This window comes from Microcaecilia unicolor, chromosome 1 (genome assembly GCF_901765095.1).
Source record: "Microcaecilia unicolor chromosome 1, aMicUni1.1, whole genome shotgun sequence".
Classification (NCBI taxonomy): domain Eukaryota; kingdom Metazoa; phylum Chordata; class Amphibia; order Gymnophiona; family Siphonopidae; genus Microcaecilia; species Microcaecilia unicolor.
The window spans coordinates 382,742,025-382,758,614 of record NC_044031.1 but is presented as its reverse complement, the minus strand read 5'-3'; the positions used below and the strand labels follow the sequence as shown (position 1 = coordinate 382,758,614).

At 45.9% G+C, this 16,590-nt stretch overlaps 1 protein-coding gene across 2 annotated transcripts in view; it reads left to right on the top strand.

Moving 5' to 3' along the window:
• The window catches only part of ACO2 (aconitase 2), a 175,711-nt gene that overhangs the window by 129,194 nt on the left and 29,927 nt on the right, over positions 1–16,590 (top strand). For both annotated transcript variants that reach the window (XM_030210349.1, XM_030210356.1), the window contains exon 12: positions 4,911–5,022. In XM_030210349.1, the coding sequence (XP_030066209.1) occupies positions 4,911–5,022 (112 nt within the window). The remainder of the gene's footprint in view (positions 1–4,910; positions 5,023–16,590) is intronic.

The window sequence follows — 16,590 nt, the reverse complement described above, 5'->3', positions numbered from 1 at the left end:
CATTTGTCTTCCCATTTGACACTTGATGTCACAAGCAGGGATAATGCTTGAACCTACAGAGTCAAAGGCAGGAGGATACTGTCTGCTCCAAGTCCCTCTCCATTGCTGCTATTTTTAATTCAGTTTGCCACTGAAGAAACAAACCCAGTTTGAGCTTCCCTCTTCAATTCCTCACCCATCCTGGCCAGCCAGAGGAATGACTCTTAAAACCACATTGATGTTCTCACACAGATTACCAAACAGGATATCAAGTCCTCAGGAGTGTGATATCATTTGGGAGACTTCCCTAGCTTTATTCTGTTGAAAACGTTTCAGTTCAGTTGTGCATGTTCTGTAGTTCCCATGCTGTGTTGTCATGCGGGATCACCTCTCTTCTGCTTTTTCCATGGAACAACAGGACATCTTTCCCTTTATTTATTAATTTATTTATTAGGATTTATTTACCCCATTTTGAAGGAATTCACTCAAGGCGGTGTTCAGCAAGAATAAGTCAAATATAAGCAATAGACAATTATAGCAGTACAAATATTCAAACAACAATACAAAGTATGGCATAGTATGCTAAATTATGATGCCAACACAATGCACGATAAAACATTTTAATAGACAGCATAGGGTGTAAGCAAAGACGGAACATATAGATAGATAAGATAGAGTAACATATAGATAGATAAGATAGAGTAACAGGAGTAAGAAAATAAGAGGCTAGTTAAGAGAGAGTTGCAGATGAGGTCAGAAAGATGCTTGAACATTATTTTGGCTAGGGTAGGAGTGGATAAACATGTCTTGCTATAATAAATTTATCCGGTGTCAAAAGGCCTGGTTGAAGAGCCAAGCTTTCACCTGCTTCCTGAAGTAGAGATAGTCTTGTGTTAAGCGAAGCCTTTCAGGGAGTGCATTCTAGAGTGTGGGGGCTACTCCAGAGAAGGCCTGCTTGCGGGTATCACATCCTATGATGTCCTTTGGAGAGGGTATGGTTAGGGAAACTCCTTGAGAGGATCTTAGTGACCTTGAAGGTGTGTACAGGGAGATCCTGTTCTTCAAGTACTCTGGGCCATTTCCTTTAAGGGCCTTTGAAGGTCAATGAATCCACTTTGTAGTAATTCTTGTTACGGTTTCTTTCAAAGTTAGCCTTCTGCAAGCCAGCCCACACTTTTTGTCTGTTAGGTTTTCTAGTTTGTAAGTTTTCTTCTATTTTTTTCACATCTACCTTGTCTCTCCTTTGCGATAGTCTCTAGTAGTTGGGCTGGGCTTTTGTGATTCAAAATAGTGAGTTAATTTTGCCTTTTCTATATTTTTCAACAATATGCACAGAAAAAAAAGCTCTCGGGGGATTTAAAAGGTGCAGCAAGACCATATCCATTACAGATACACATACCTGGTGCTTGTTTCTTCAGTTCTTTAAAGTGGAAGCCAAGATCATCATCGGCATCAGACCCAAAGGATGCATTGGCCCTGCGCATATCTCATTTCCCCTCAACATCGATAGAGGTCATCAGGATGCTTGCTTGAAGGAGGAGGATCTAGCTGCTTCTACATAAGCATTGAAGGTTATTGAAGTGAGCTTTCAAGTTGGGGCAAAGAAGCAACATTGGTCCTCATTTGTGACATGTTTGTTTGGTTGATTGGTTTATTTATTTATCTATTTATTAGGATTAATTTACCACCTTTTTGATGAAATTCATCCAGTGTGGTGTATAGCAAGAACAAGCAAGACATAGGAAATAAACAATTATAGCAGTAAAAATATTCAAATTACAGTACCAAAATGATGAAGAGGATGGAACTGAAAGGCTAAAGAGGGCTCTTCAGCTTGGAAAGAGACAGCTAAGGGTAGATATGATTGAGGTCTACAAAACCTTGAGTGGTGTAGAATGAGTAGAAGTGAATCATTTTTTGCTATTTCAAAAAGTACAAAGACTAGGGGACACTCAGTGAAGTTACATGGAAATACTTTTAAAACAAATAAGAGGAAATATTTTTTCACTCAACAAATAGTTAAGCTCTGGAACTTGTTGCCGGAGGATGTGGTAACTGGGTTTAAAAAAAGGTTTGGACAAGTTCCTGGAGGAAAAGTCTATAGTCTGCTATTGAGACAGCCATGGGGGAATCCACTGCTTGCCCTGGGATTGGTAGCATGAAATATTGCAACTATTTGGGTTTCTGCCAGGTACTTGTGACCTGGATTGGCCACTGTTGGAAACAGGATACTGAGCTAGATGGACCATTGTTCTGACCCAGTATGGCTATTTTTATGTTCTTATTTATTTATTTATAGTACACTTCTACCCCACATTTTCCCACGCACGCAGGCACTTAATGTCAACACTATACACATTAAAACATCTTAGTAGACAGCAGAGGGTGTAAGTGGAGGTGAAACAACAGATGTAAGATAGAGTAACAGTTTTAGATAGAAACTTAAGGAAGAATTCCATATGGAGTCAGAAAAGGTGCATGAAAATGGTCTTAGCTAGAGTAAGAGTAATTAAACATCCTGCTTCAGTATGTGCAGCTGGTGTTAATATTTGTGTATGACTAGCTATTTAGTTACTTCTGTTAAAGGCTTGAGATCCAGTGGTTAACTTGTACCTTCACTAGATTTTAAAATGCCTCAGTCTCAGGTATGTACACACAAACCAGGACTTGTAGCCACCAACTCAAAGAGAGTGCTTAAAACAGTTCACACCAGTATAATATAATAGAATTTTTTTATGTATGTAGAGTACCCTCAGATATTTACCACTATTACTGCAGTCAATAATGCTGCTACAAGGTGGCATAGCACTTCTTTCATCGGGTAACTCTAACAAATGTTTTGGGAGGAGCAACATATGCTCATTTTCTTATGCTTCCCAATCACCTCAGTGCTATAAAATCGCTTATCACTTTTAAAAATGTATATACTAGGTGAAAACTGTACACTTATCTTAGCAAATTCTTGCCTCCCTGGCAGAACCATCTTGCCTTGCTGAAACATTCATCAGTTGCCTTCCCCTGAAACCGCCCGTCTCAGGTATAGCAGATCTCAGAAGGAAAGCAAAAATACATTATCTCTTTTGTGACAGTTTCTGAACTAATCAGTTCCAGGCTGCAGTATCCATTTTTCCTATTGAATCACTCTCTGGAACTTCAAAACATTACCTCAGTCTCTTCAGGCTTGGAACAGACTTTTGTTTCTGCTAGAAACTCCTGCCACCCTCTCCTTGTACTGGAGAAGTATCTGTATCTGGCTTGCAAGCTTCTAGAGCCCCATCTCCTGGGTCTGTTGTCTCTGATAAGTCCATCTTCTCTAACTCTTCTGTTGGGAAACAAGGCCAGGAACTACACTTTAGAGAGCTGTATGGGAACAGGGTTTGCGGGAATCCTGTGGAGTCCGCAGGAATCCCCTCTGGGGCTGTGGGGTTCCCTCAGGGATGGAAGCAGTTCTGCGGGGTGTATGTGGGGACAGAAGCAGTTCCTGCGGGGTGCATGTGGGGACAGAAGCAGTTCCTGCGGGGTTCATGTGGGGACAGAAGCAGTTTCCTGCGGGGTGCATGTGGAGAGAGAAGCAGTTCCTGCGGGGTTCATGTGGTGAGGGAAGCAATTCCTGCGGGGTTCCCGTGGAAGTGTAAGCTGCACCTGTGCCAACCTCTCACTTCCTAAGAACCAGGTTCTTTGAGTGCCGCCGCCTCCTCCTTGTTTTAACCGTTCAGGTGTGGAAAGTTTTCCATTAACCCTCTCTGCTCCTGGGTTGATGCGCAGACCTTGGCTCTGATTGAGCAACAGATGTCACCTGGCCTACTGGCATGTGCATGTGGCGACCTGTGAGCACACAGTGCCATCGAATCAGAGATGAGTCTTACATGTGTGCACCAGAGTGTTCCAAGTTCCTCTCCTTCCTTGCCTGTAGTGATGCAGCTTGAAGTCAGAGAGAGATTGAGAGAGCCGACCGGAATTTTTTTTTAGGTACTATTAAATTCTGGTGAGGACAGGTTAAATTCTTGTGGGGACAGGTTAGATTTCATTCCCTGTGCAACTCTCTACTACACTTCCCATGTTTCCTGTAGTTCTCCTGGCTGTCTGAGCTGCCAGGCCACTCCAGGAGCTTTTCATTCTGTTCCTCCCTCGAGGCACATAGCTGTTTCTTTATGCATGGATCTTGCTGCCATTCCCTCAGGTAAGTGTTTTATATTTTCCTTTCAATGGCTGTCTTGCCACAGTTCTGCTTTGGGCCCTCAAGTTTTTGGAGTAATGTATTCACTTTCTCCTTCTTCCTCATACTGAGACCCAGTCCCTGGGTCATAGCTTGTATATTTTCCTAACCGATGGGGAAATGAAGGAAAAGTATATATGTACCTGTTAAGTGCAGATTCTGCCAGATTTGAAATCAAAAGGATTTAAATTGCTTAGAAAATTACCCCAGGAAAACTATGCTCATGCATTCACACCTCATGTTTGGCGTGCACAATTTTTCTCTGGTAAAATAGTCAAACACTTTTGAACTTTCACAAGTAGGCACTTCTGTGGAAAAATCTTACCCATGGGAGCACCATCTCAAACCACAGGTAAAATTACTTTCTGTGAGCACATAACTTTAGCTTCACAGAGGATGAACAGTTTTAAAGAAGCCTGTTTCCACACTGGTTCACCACTTAGAAATGGCTTTGAAAATTATCCTCTCCATGTATTAGTTTGTTAATATATGTACAAATTGTTCTGCCAGTGAAGCTTCATGAATCATAGTTTGTACATACTATTCTGGCCTAAGATTGTGTTTTCACTGGAGTTAATTCCCTAGCTAGACTCATTTTGGCTACTCGATTGTATTCAGGAATTTCAGTGCAGTCAAAATCTAATGACTACTCTAACAATGTTATAGAGGCGTAAACCTGGTTGTTATTTACAGTACCATTCTTTTTTCTAACAGAAAAAGACATTAAAAAGGGTGAAAAGAACACTATTGTGACATCATACAACAGGAACTTTACAGGACGAAATGATGCCAACCCAGAAACACATGCTTTTGTCACATCGCCAGAGGTAGAGTGCTACATTAATGGACTTTTCCACAGTGTACATAAAAAAAGTATTTTCAGCACTCTTATTTGTGGAAGTGAGAGGGAGAGGGGTGGAAGATTTTGAAGAGATGAAACAATTATGTGCAGTGCAATTGCAGAACCTTAAACCAATAGTGTGCCAGTGACTGAACGCAGTATGAGGTTGCCTGAAAATTACTCAACTGTGGAGGGAGGTTATTGCTCAGATTTTGATTCCAACAAAACAAGAAAAATCTGCTCCAGTGCTAGGGGCAGTACTGCATAGTGCCATGCAAGAGACCTGTATTGAATTCCTGAATCCATAGGCGTCAGAACGGGGGGAGTCACGGGTGCCATGGAACCCCCCCCCCCAAATTAATGTTCTCTCTATGCTGCATGGCTGCACAGCAGGCACACTGGGACCTGCCCTTCCTGCTGGCATCCCCGCTGCTGCTTTTCAAAACCACCAACAGTGGCAAAGCAAAAGGTTAAGTGATTGCAAAGCATCAAGGCACTGAGGTCTCCGGTATCCTTGAAGTAATCTCAATGCGAGAACGCTCATCCTCAGTGCTGTTGGAGAGGGTGTGCCAGCCTCAATGAACTCGAGATTCCAGTTCTGAAATTCCTCAAATGACTCAGAAGGATGTGACCACCCCCTACTATAATGCTCATGCAGAAATTCAAGGAGCAGATGGAACACTTCTTTGATCAGAGCGATGCTGCAGCTTCAACATCATCAATGTCAAGGGCAGGGGAAATCCAGTTGGTACTCATGCCCTGCCTGAATTGGATATCTTTTTTTTTAATTTATAGAAGTCTTTATTGAGCATTGCAAAATCAATACAACATCTACTCAGATTGGTGCAATAAAGTTATCTACATATCCACACAACCATCAAGTGAGTAGTTGACAGAAGAAACATCAATTAACTAACAATGCTAAAACAGAAGCATATGCTACTTCAAATTTTTAACATATTTTTACTGAGAATCTCCCTACCCCTTGTCCTCCCCCCCCCCCCCCCCACCTTCCTTACACTCATGTACACACCAGTTAACCAGAACACTGTTTTAGAAAGGGCTCCCAAACCCTTTCCCATGCGGGCAAAGTTTTCCTTCTTACTGCAGTTAATCTCTCCATTTCACATATGTATCTCACCTTGGTGATCCAAGTCACCATTGAGGGAACCTTAGGTGACTTCCAGTTCCTTGCTAAATTTATGCGAGCTGCATGCAGGGATCCTCTCATCAAGAGCCACTGGTCAGACGTGATGCCTACTGGTCGCTGCCCAAGCAAGAAAACTATCGGATGCCACTGTACAGACTTGCCAACCCAGACCTGAAGACGCGCTCGCACCCCCTTCCAATAGGCCTGAGCTTTAGGGCAGGACCACCAAATATGACCCATGGTCCCCATTCCTCCACAGTTCCGCCAACAGTCTTTGGGCACATGGGCGAACATGTGATGCAGTCTGACCGGAGTCAGATACCATCTGTAAAATACCTTAATAGCATTTTCCTGCATTGTCACAGCTAGAGATGATTTCAGGATCTGTTTTTCCAACGCCCGCCACTCTGCATCTGATAAAGAAAACTGTAATTCCTGTTCCCATCTCTTCCTATTGAGTACATATTGTTTAATATTTAACACCTGGTATGCATATAAACGAGATATCATACCACGCGATATGTTCAGGTCTACACAGAGCTCTTCCATTGGATGGATGTCACGTTTCATACATCCTACATAGCCTTGGCCTAGCAAGAAGTGTTGCAACTGTATATATGCATAATGGTCACCCGGCCGTAGCCCAAAATCTTCCACCAACTTCTCAAAGGGTACCAGATTTCCTCCCACATACAGCTGTCCCAAAAGGTCCAACCCAAAGCCTGCCCATTTACTAAATGTAGTGTTCCCTATACCGGGCTCAACATAGGATTGTCTACTATCGGGGCTAAACCGACCACTGGTGGTTGACGTTCCGGGACATAAAGTCCCAGTAGTGAAAAGTAGCCTGCACCGTAGGCGGGAACTTATCTACTCTTCCTCTATACTTACTAGCAAACCACATTATATGTCCTAGCTTTCGAGTTCCCACCAAGGATTGTTCAATATCTACCCACAGTTTATGATCCTCCTTCCTGAACCAGTCTATCGCCGCTCTGGACTGCGCGCGCAATAGTACCAAAACAGATTTGGTACCCCCAACCCTCCCTCACGCCTGCTTTTATAAGAAAGGCCCGAGGCAATCGCGGTCTCTTTTGATTCCAAATAAAACGAGGTTAATAAATCCTGCAGACCAGAGATGAAAGTGCGGGACAGACGCAGCGGAAGGACCTGGAACAGGTACAAAAAACGAGGCAGAATGTTCATTTTTATGGCCGCTATCCTCCCAAACCAGGATAGTCCCATAGACATCCATTTATTCAGATCTTCCTGCACTTCCTTCTTAATTGCTGGATAGTTTGCCTCAAATAACTCAGACAGGTTACTCCTTATCTTAACTCCAAGGTAGCTTACTTCCCGCGCTGCCCACTTAAATGCAAAGGACGTGTTCAGTGTCTCATCAAACCCTGAGTACTCCCACTGCCAATCCAATAGATTTATAGCATTCAACTTGTAACCCGATACTCGAGTGTAGTCCTCTATCTCTCTCAATAAGTTAGGTAGAGAGACCAGTGGGTTCGTCAGGGTCAGAAGCACGTCATCTGCAAATAACGCAATTTTATATTCCCGCGCCCCTGCCCTTATTCCAGTTAATATCCTTGTTCTCCCTAATAGCTGCTGCCAAGGGTTCCATCGCCAGGGCAACAGTAAGGGGACAACGGGTAGCCCTGCCGAGTTCCACGTCCTAACTCAAATGCCTCCGAATTTCCACCATTTACTCTCACACAGGCTTGCGGGGAGGAATACAGGGCCTGTATCCAAGTTCTAAAAAGCTGTCCAATCCCCACTCTATGCAGGACCTTGTCCAGGTATCCCCAGTGTACCCGATCGAAAGCTTTTTCAGCATCCAACCCTAGCAACACTGTGGGCCTGGCTTTAAGCTGAGTGACATACAAAAGGTCCACTGTTCAGCGTATGTTGTCCATGGCCTGTCTTTTAGCTATAAATCCTACCTGGTCTGGGTGGATAAGGCTAGGAAGTACACTGCCCAATCGGTTCGCCAACACTTTTGCCAAAATTTTGACGTCCGTGTTTAGAATCGATATAGGTCTGTATGAAGAACACTCAGTTATATCTTTGCCTGGCTTTGGTATTACCGCCACCCAGGCCTCCATCATGGTCTTAGGAAGAGGTGCCCCCTCCCGCACAGAGTTGATTATCATTGTCAGGTAAGGTGCCAGCTCACCCACATATACCTTAAAGAATTCATTTGTGAAGCCATCTAACCCTGGCACCTTCCCCGTGGGCAAGGCTCTTATAACCCTAGCAACCTCTGCCACCTGCACCGGCTCATCAAGCTCCCTTTTTTGCAATTCGGAAAGGACTGGCAATCCCCTTGCCACCAAATAGTCATCTATTCCCCCAGTCTGTACAGTATCATCCTCCCTATAGAGGTTCTCGTAATATTGGGCAAAACGTTTCCTAATTTGAACGGATTTGTGCATCATGTCTCCCTTGGCGTCCTTCACTCTCAAGATGTGCCTATTTGCTCTCATTCGTCTTAATTTAGTAGCCAACATTCTTCCAGGCTTATTAGTACAAGCATAATAAACCTGTTTCATTCTCTCATTCACAAATTTCAAACTCTCCTCATACAACCCTGCGATTTCCAATCTCACCGCTTGTAGCTTGCGATAAACAGATACAGAGCCACAAGCCCTATATCTATCTTCCAAGACCCCCAGCCTTTCCATGCATTGAGCCAGGCGTACTCTATTACCTCGGGCTTTCCGACTCGCACACTTAATAAAGTGCCCTCTAGAGACTGCCTTAAATGCATCCCACACCGTACCCAGTGTCGGGCCTGAGTCCATATTAATATCAAAATATTCTTTCAGGACTGGGATAAAACTAGCCACTGTTTCCGGATCCCGCAGCAAGCTGTTGTTAAAAGTCCACCTTTTGTCTCTCACCTCCTCCCTCAAAGAAGGGACGACAGTCCAGACTGGGGCATGATCTGATATAGTAACGTTTCCTATAGTAGACTCTTCCCCCCCTTCAGACAGAGTTTTATCAAGAAATATATAGTCTAGTCTAGAGTAAGTGAGATGTACCTGGGAGTAAAAAGTATAGTCCCTCCCTCTGGGGTGTCCCATTCTCCACACATCATACAGTCCCATTCCTTCTACAAAGTTGGCCAGAGCCTGAGATATTCTACAATCCGTCTGAGAGGGAAGAGCTGTCTTGTCAAGCCTAGGTTGCATAGTGGCATTAAAGTCCCCCGCCACCAGCACCTTACCTCTGGCGAAGGCCTGGAGCTCCCTTTGGAGTCGCAGGAAAAAACGTTCCTGCCTCTCATTTGGCGCATATACATTGACCAATGTGTACTCCTCCTGTTCCATCTTAACATGCAGAAAAAGAAATCTTCCCTCCCTGTCCCTTCTTGTATGCATAATCGGCACCTGAACATCTTTATGAAACATAATAGCCACCCCTCGTTTTTTAGCCCTGTGGATATTGTTTAGAGGACAATAACCTCTCGTGCTTTTTTAAGAAGTGAGTTTCTTGCACAAAAACCACCTGTGGTTGTACTAAACATAGTTCACGCAATAGTCCATGTCTTTTGTAAGGAGAATTTAGTCCCTTTATATTATAAGTGAAAAAACTTATAGCCCACCATTAGCCCTCTTCTGATCTAACCAGCTTATGAAAGAAAGGTGCATAGTTTCCCCTAATTCCCCCCCCCTCTCCCTCCCAATCCCTCCCTCCCCCTCCATTTCCACCCACCAGGCAGTGCCTTCCAGCCCTGCATGGGAAGTTAGAGGAAAGTAACCCAAGAGGCAAACACACTACCCTGTCCCTCCCCCACACTTCCAACACATCCCCACCCCTTATGTTAAAGCAAATGTATATCCTATCCCCGCTCTTAACCTTCTCACAGAACATTGAACTTCTCTCAGTCTCCTCCACTCTTTTTTCAAGCCAGCACCTATCTTTGCAATAGATACAGTCATAACCATAGCACCCGAGTCCTCTGTGGGCCTTCAGGTCTGAGTGCGCAGTTTCTTCTTGTTCTGCGGTACTCTCTTCCATTTCTGAAGGCGCGCCTTGGTGGTCAAAGCCAATTCTGTAGGCAACATCTCCGACGCGGTCAGGCCAGCCATGTGCAGACACTTCCATGCTTCAGCCACTTTCCGCTTCCGACACTGCTGCCCCTGTAGTTCAAAACAGATGGCAAATGGAAAAGCCCATCTATAAGCGATTTTTTCTTTATTCAGTACCTCGATCACCGGTCTCATGGCGCGCCTCTGTGCTAATGTAAACACAGACAGATCTTGAAATACAGAGACCCGTGCTTCGTTGTATTCCAGGTCTGGGAGCTTACGCGCCTTCTGCCACAGCATTTCTTTAAACACATAGGAGGAGAAACGAACAAGAATGTCTCTGGGTCTGTTTTCCATTCGCTGCCCCTGCACTCTATGTGCTCTATCAATAGCTGCTGCAGCAGGGTCCCAGGCCTCCTCCATGATTTTTTCGCACAGAGTCTTCACCAGCACCGGAACATCTTCCATGCCTCCATTTTCAGGAATGCCGCGGAACCGCAAATTGTGCCTTCTGCCTCTGTTCTCGAGGTCATCTAGTTTGTATTGAAAGTCCTCTGCTTGCTCCTGCATCTGTGAGACGTGTGAATTCAACACTCCATGCTGCTCTTCCTGATCCTCCAGCCTCTCCTCTAAAGTTTCCACTCTGCCCGCCAGTTCCTTCAAATCTAACCTGAGGGCGTCAACATGCTCCAGTATTTCCACCCGCGCTGCTTTAATTTCATCGCGGATCGCCGCCAAACACTTCGCCAGATCCGCTGACGAGCTCTTCTTTGAGGCGGACTGGCGCGATGCCGCATGCGAGGCGTCCGAGTCGGAGTCCGACATCGCAGGAGAAGCATGGCGTGAAAGGCTCCTCGCGGTTTGTCGCTTTGGTGCTTGCTCGCCTTTCCGCTGCTGCGTCGCCGATATTTTGCTCATGTTAGGCAGCAGGGTGTCCGGATTGTCGCCAAACGGGATTTTCGCTCGAAATAAGCCTCTAGTATCGCTATTTTAAATGCTTTAAGGTAGGGAAGTGTGGGAGCTAGAATTCTAGGCAGCCATTCGTCCTCGTGACGTCACTTCCTCCTATCCTGAATTAGATATCTTGACATCAAGGCCTGGAGTGGGCTAGGAGTCTAGGAGGCATATTTTCAAAGCACTTAGCCTTCCAAAGTTCCATTGAAACCTATGGAACTTTGGAAGGCCTAGTTCTTTGAAAATATGCCTCTAGGTCAGCTGCACCAGTGCATCAGGAAAGGAAGCTTCACCAAGGCACCAGTAACCATTGGTTTCTTGATGCCATAGAGGCCTGCCCGTTATGTTAGTAATGCAAGACAGGCAGAAACTGAGATGTCAACAACTGACTTATATGAGTCTGAGTCAGAGTGACCCTTGGATTCTGATGAGGAGCCAGGGAGCTTCTTGGAGGAAGGGTCTACTGGTCTCCTGTGTGGTCCCTCCTCACCACATCAGAGATGCAAATCCACACCGGGGGAGCTGTCTTTAATTGATTTTATTTGTGAAATGGCTCAGGCCATCCGATTTCATTTAGAGACTCTCCTATTCCTCGATTATCCCCCCCTCCCCCCCGGAAGTTGTGGTAATGCCCGTTCAGAATCTTAAAGGATGTACAATTGAAAATGTGGGAGAACCCTCCCCACCCCCACCCCGTATCTCCTCTATGTATAAAGTCAAAAAGGTTTAAGAATTCAAGAAACAGCAGCTTCCTCACCATTCCATGGTGGTTGAATCCGCTTCCAAAAGAGCCAAGAGTTCCACTGGGAAGGAGGCTTGGACATTGGAATCTTTTGAGAAGAGAGTGTTTCAGAATTTGTCTTGTCCCACAAGCATTCTACCATCTCTTTGTGGGAAACAGTGCACAGTGTTGTGGAGCTTGCGTACACTCTTCCTAGAGATAAAGCCAAGGAACTCTGTTCACTAGTAGCCAAAGGGAAGGAGTTTGGGAAATAGATTGAGAAATTTATGATATTTTTAAAACAGCATTGAGAGCTTCTGCCATGGAAATTAGTACCCACAGACTTGCTTGGCTGCAGGCCCCAGACCTTTGACAAGATGTGTAGGTAAAAAGTGTAATGGCAACCAATGCAGTGAGCAAATGATCGGGGATACGTGTTCAAACTGAGACATACCCACTAACAATCAAGCAGAAGCATTCTGTATTATCTGCAACACCTGCACCTTAGATTTAGACAAACCCAGATATAGCACGTTGCAGAAATCAATGCGGGAAATCACCAAACTCTGTACCACTGACTGAATGATTTTAATAACATTGATTTTAACATAGCCAGTGAATGAACCTGGAAAAACGCAGATCTAACCACATGCAGTACTTGATCCTGCATGGGCAATAAAGGATCTAAAATCACACCCAACGCATGTATTCTTTCCTTCACTGGCAACTCAGACTCACCCGTCCTCACTGACCGGCAGTGGAGCAAATCCTCATCATTCCCAATAAGCATCTTTTCAGTTTTTTATGTTGAAGGTGCTCATTTGTGGAATACACTGTCTGTTGAAATATGGTGCATTAGCTCAGTAATGCAATTCAGGAAACAGCTTAAGGCTTATCTGTTTTCAAAAGCCTTTTTCTTTGAATTTTAATTGTATTTTGTTATGTGTTAAAGTTTATTAGTGTTTTGTTTTATGCCATTGTTTTGTTGATTATTTTATGTGTTTATTGTAACCTGCCTAGAGTGGTAAGATAGAGCGGGCTAAAAATATTTTAATTCCTTTGCATCTGCAACAGATGAATCCAGAGACTTGTGGGTTGTGTCCATCTACCAGCAGGTAGAGATAGAAATCACTGACTTGTACAGATAGCTCTTCCAATAGTCAGTATATCTCTATATCCAGCAGGCGGATGGATGGACTTCCACTAGCTCCCTGATTCATCTGTTTGGGAAGGCTCCTGTTCTAGGTCGCCTAGACAGTAGAGCATAGGGTGCTCTGGCCGTTTGGTGCCAGATTTAGGGAGATACACCTGGTTACCCCAGGTCCCTCCTCCACCCCTTTCTTGCCCCAAGTGCCCTTACTTGCTCAACCAACTTTTAGTTCTGTTCTCTCAACTTTAAAATCAAACACACACTCTATGCGCTCAACTTGGGTTTTCTTTATTGGAAAAGAAAAAAGACACCATAGCTAAAAGAGCAGAGAGCTTGGCAAAAGGGAAAAGGCAACTGTTCTCTAAGAGTGTTTGGCTGCAGGGGACCTCTCCAGGAGTCGGGGTGTCATTGGGACACGTGGCAGCTGCAGAGGGTGACTGTGCCTTTAATTGGGGGCCTTCGTGATTTCTTGTTTTTGTTAAAGAACTCCCCTGGGATGACTGCAGAGGCCGGGAAGTGACGAGCAGTGTCAGGCCTGTGTTTGGGGTTCTGTGCAGAAGCGATAGTAGTGGAAGCCGCAGGCTCGACAGATGGCGGTATGATTTCCCAAGCAGGAAATTTGCGTGCCTGTTTGCCTCAGACACAGGCTGGAACGTCTCTACAGCACTTGCCCGTGGCCATGTTGGCACCTTCCCCGGCAGGACCATCGATGCAGCAGTTGTCTGAGGAGCTTATGGAGGCTGCTGGGTCCGGTGCCTCATCGTCTTTCAGCATGAGTATACTTTAGATGTGGATCCTCCGAGTAAGAGGTGTCATGTGGAGGCTATGTCTGAGGTGTGGTCTTTGGGACCCTCCTCATCCCCACTGACAGAGCTGGTAATGTTAGGGGTGTCCAGGTAAATACCCCTCTTGGAGGACTCGGAGGAGGGGGAACCCTTGGCACAGGAGCCTGATGTCTCCGCAGCTGTGAGTATTTTTCATAAGGAGGAGCTGCCCTCTTTGATTGTCAAGGCACTTTAGGGCCTTAACATATCCTCTGAGAAGATTTGCCAAGGCTAACTCTAAGATGGCCAGCACTAGAAGGCCCTCCCAGGCTTTTTCAGTACATGAAGCAATTGAAGATCTCATTTCGGCGCAATGGGCCACGCCTGATTCCGGTCTCAGAGTGGCGAAGGCAATGGTGTGGCTATACTCGTTTCCTCAGGTGCATTTGGAGAGGTTTAAGCTGCCTAGGGTAGAGTGGAGGTGGACTTGAAGGATGCACAGGACAGAAAGCTAGAGGCTTCCTTGAAGCTGGCTTTCAAGGTCGCAACCTTTTCCCTCCAGGTGGCTATCTGTAGTTTGTACGCTGCAAGAGCATGCCTCAGCGGGGTTCAGCAGGTGGGGGAAGTGTCCTTTGACATTGAGGACCAGTCGTCTGCGGATTTCCCTTCGATTGAGTCTGTCATAGCCAGGCGGCTGTCGTGGCTTCATCACTGGGTGGCGGATGCTGCTTCAGGCAGAAGCTCACTAAGCTCCCCTTTCGGGGGAATCTGCTCTTTGGTGAGCAGTTGGTGAAGGACTTAAGGAACTCCAAGAGACAGCATCTGCCAGAGGACAGAAGCAGACATATCAGGCGAGCTCGGCCAGGCAGCGGTTTAAGGAGACCAGAAAATACCGACTGGGGCGTGGGTCATCGTTTTCGTCTTTTCAAATATCACAGTTTCAGGTACAGGCACCCTTTTGGAGTGACAAGCAGACTCAGGGTCCATCAGCCCACTCTGCATCCGCAGCTAGGGCTTCCCAATGATGGGATGCTGGTCCACTGCTTGTCTCTGCAGATAGGGGTCAGTTGACTCACTTCTACAAGGAGTGGACCAGGGTTACGTCAGACCAGTTGGTCCTCTACATTATCAGAGAAGGTTACAAATTACAGTTCTCCTCTCCCATAAGAGTCTTTTTCTTGGAGTCCCCATGCCACACTTTGTCCAAGCGGTAGGCGATTCTATCCACTCTTTGCACTTTGCAGGACCTCAGAGCGGTGGCTCCAGTGCTTGGGGCCGAATTGGGTCTCGAGTGCTACTTGATTTATTTTGTGGTGCCGAAGAAAGGAGAAGAGGCTCATCGTCTGGTTTTGAACCTCATGCATTTCAGTCGGTTTCTTAAGGTTCAGCCTTTCCAAATGGAGACATTGCACAATGTTCTGGTGGCGGTCCAGTTGGGAGAATTCTTGATGTCATTGGATCTCAAGGAGATGCATTTGCCTATCTCCATTTGGCCTCCGCATCAGCAGTTTCTCCGATTTGCGGAGCTGAGTCGGCATTTTCTGTTTTGAGCTTTTCCTTTCGGTCTGGCTACAGCCCCAAGAACCTTTTCAAAGGTCATGGTTGTTGTGGCAGTGTTCCTCCAGAAGGAAGGAGTTTGGGTTCACCCATATCTGGATGACTGGTTGAGGGTGGTCACATTGTTGCAGTCACTCAGCTGGGTGGTCAGTTTTCCCAAGTTATCTGGTGTGGTTCAACATGATAAAAGGCAGAATTTTCTTGCCAGGCCCACGGATAGCCAAGCCAAGGGCAGATTCGGAGTTTGCTGGGATCCTCGAGCCCCCGCGGATAGGACTACGTGCAGGTACGGGGATCCATGACCATGGTTCTAGAGGTAGTTCCTTGGATGAGGGCCCACATGAGACTGCTCCAGAAATTTCTTTTGAGTTGTTAGTCACCAGTGTCCCAGAATTACCAGCTGTGGCTTTGGTGGATGCAGCAGTCGAGGTGTAGCAAGACGGTGGCTGCAGGATGTCAGTCACTGGAGGGGGATGCCATTGTCATCTCTGCAGTGATGGGCTGGGGTGCTCATTGTTTGCACTACATTACCAGGGGTATTGGACCAAGGAAGGTGCTCAGTGGTCCATCAGTTGGTTGGAGCTCTGGAAGGTGGCCAGGGCTCTGGAGATGTTCTGGGGCCTGGTAGAGAACAGGCCAGTCCGGGTTCTCTCTGACAACACGATGGCAGTGGACTATATCATTCAGCAAGGGGGAACACGCAGTACGTCATTTGCGCTGGAGGCACGTTTCCTCTGCAAGTGGGTGGAGTGGCATTTGCAGGTCCTCTCCACAGCTCACATTGTCAGGTGTCTCAGTGTCCAAATGGATTTCCTCAGCAAGACTGCGCTGGACCCAGCAAAATGAGAACTATCATGTCACAACTGTCAGGAATGGTGAGCCCTTGGATCAAAACCGGAGCTTTGGCAGACAAATCACCTGGGCTGGCACAGGTAGGAATCAGAACAGACTGGACTAGAATAAACTATAACAGACTCAACAAGGCAGAACAGAGGTAACTAAACACAATGGACAACACAAGAACAGGATCCAGACGAGGCAAGGAAAAGAAGGCAAAGGGCCAGAACTGGAACGCAGACAGGACAAGGCAAGACTTGGAACTGGATTAAAACTGGGACTGGGACCCAGAAATGCAAAACAAGGCAAAACACGGAAGTAGATTAAAACTGGGTCCAGAAAAGGGCAAGGCAAGGACTGAATCTGGACAGGACTAGA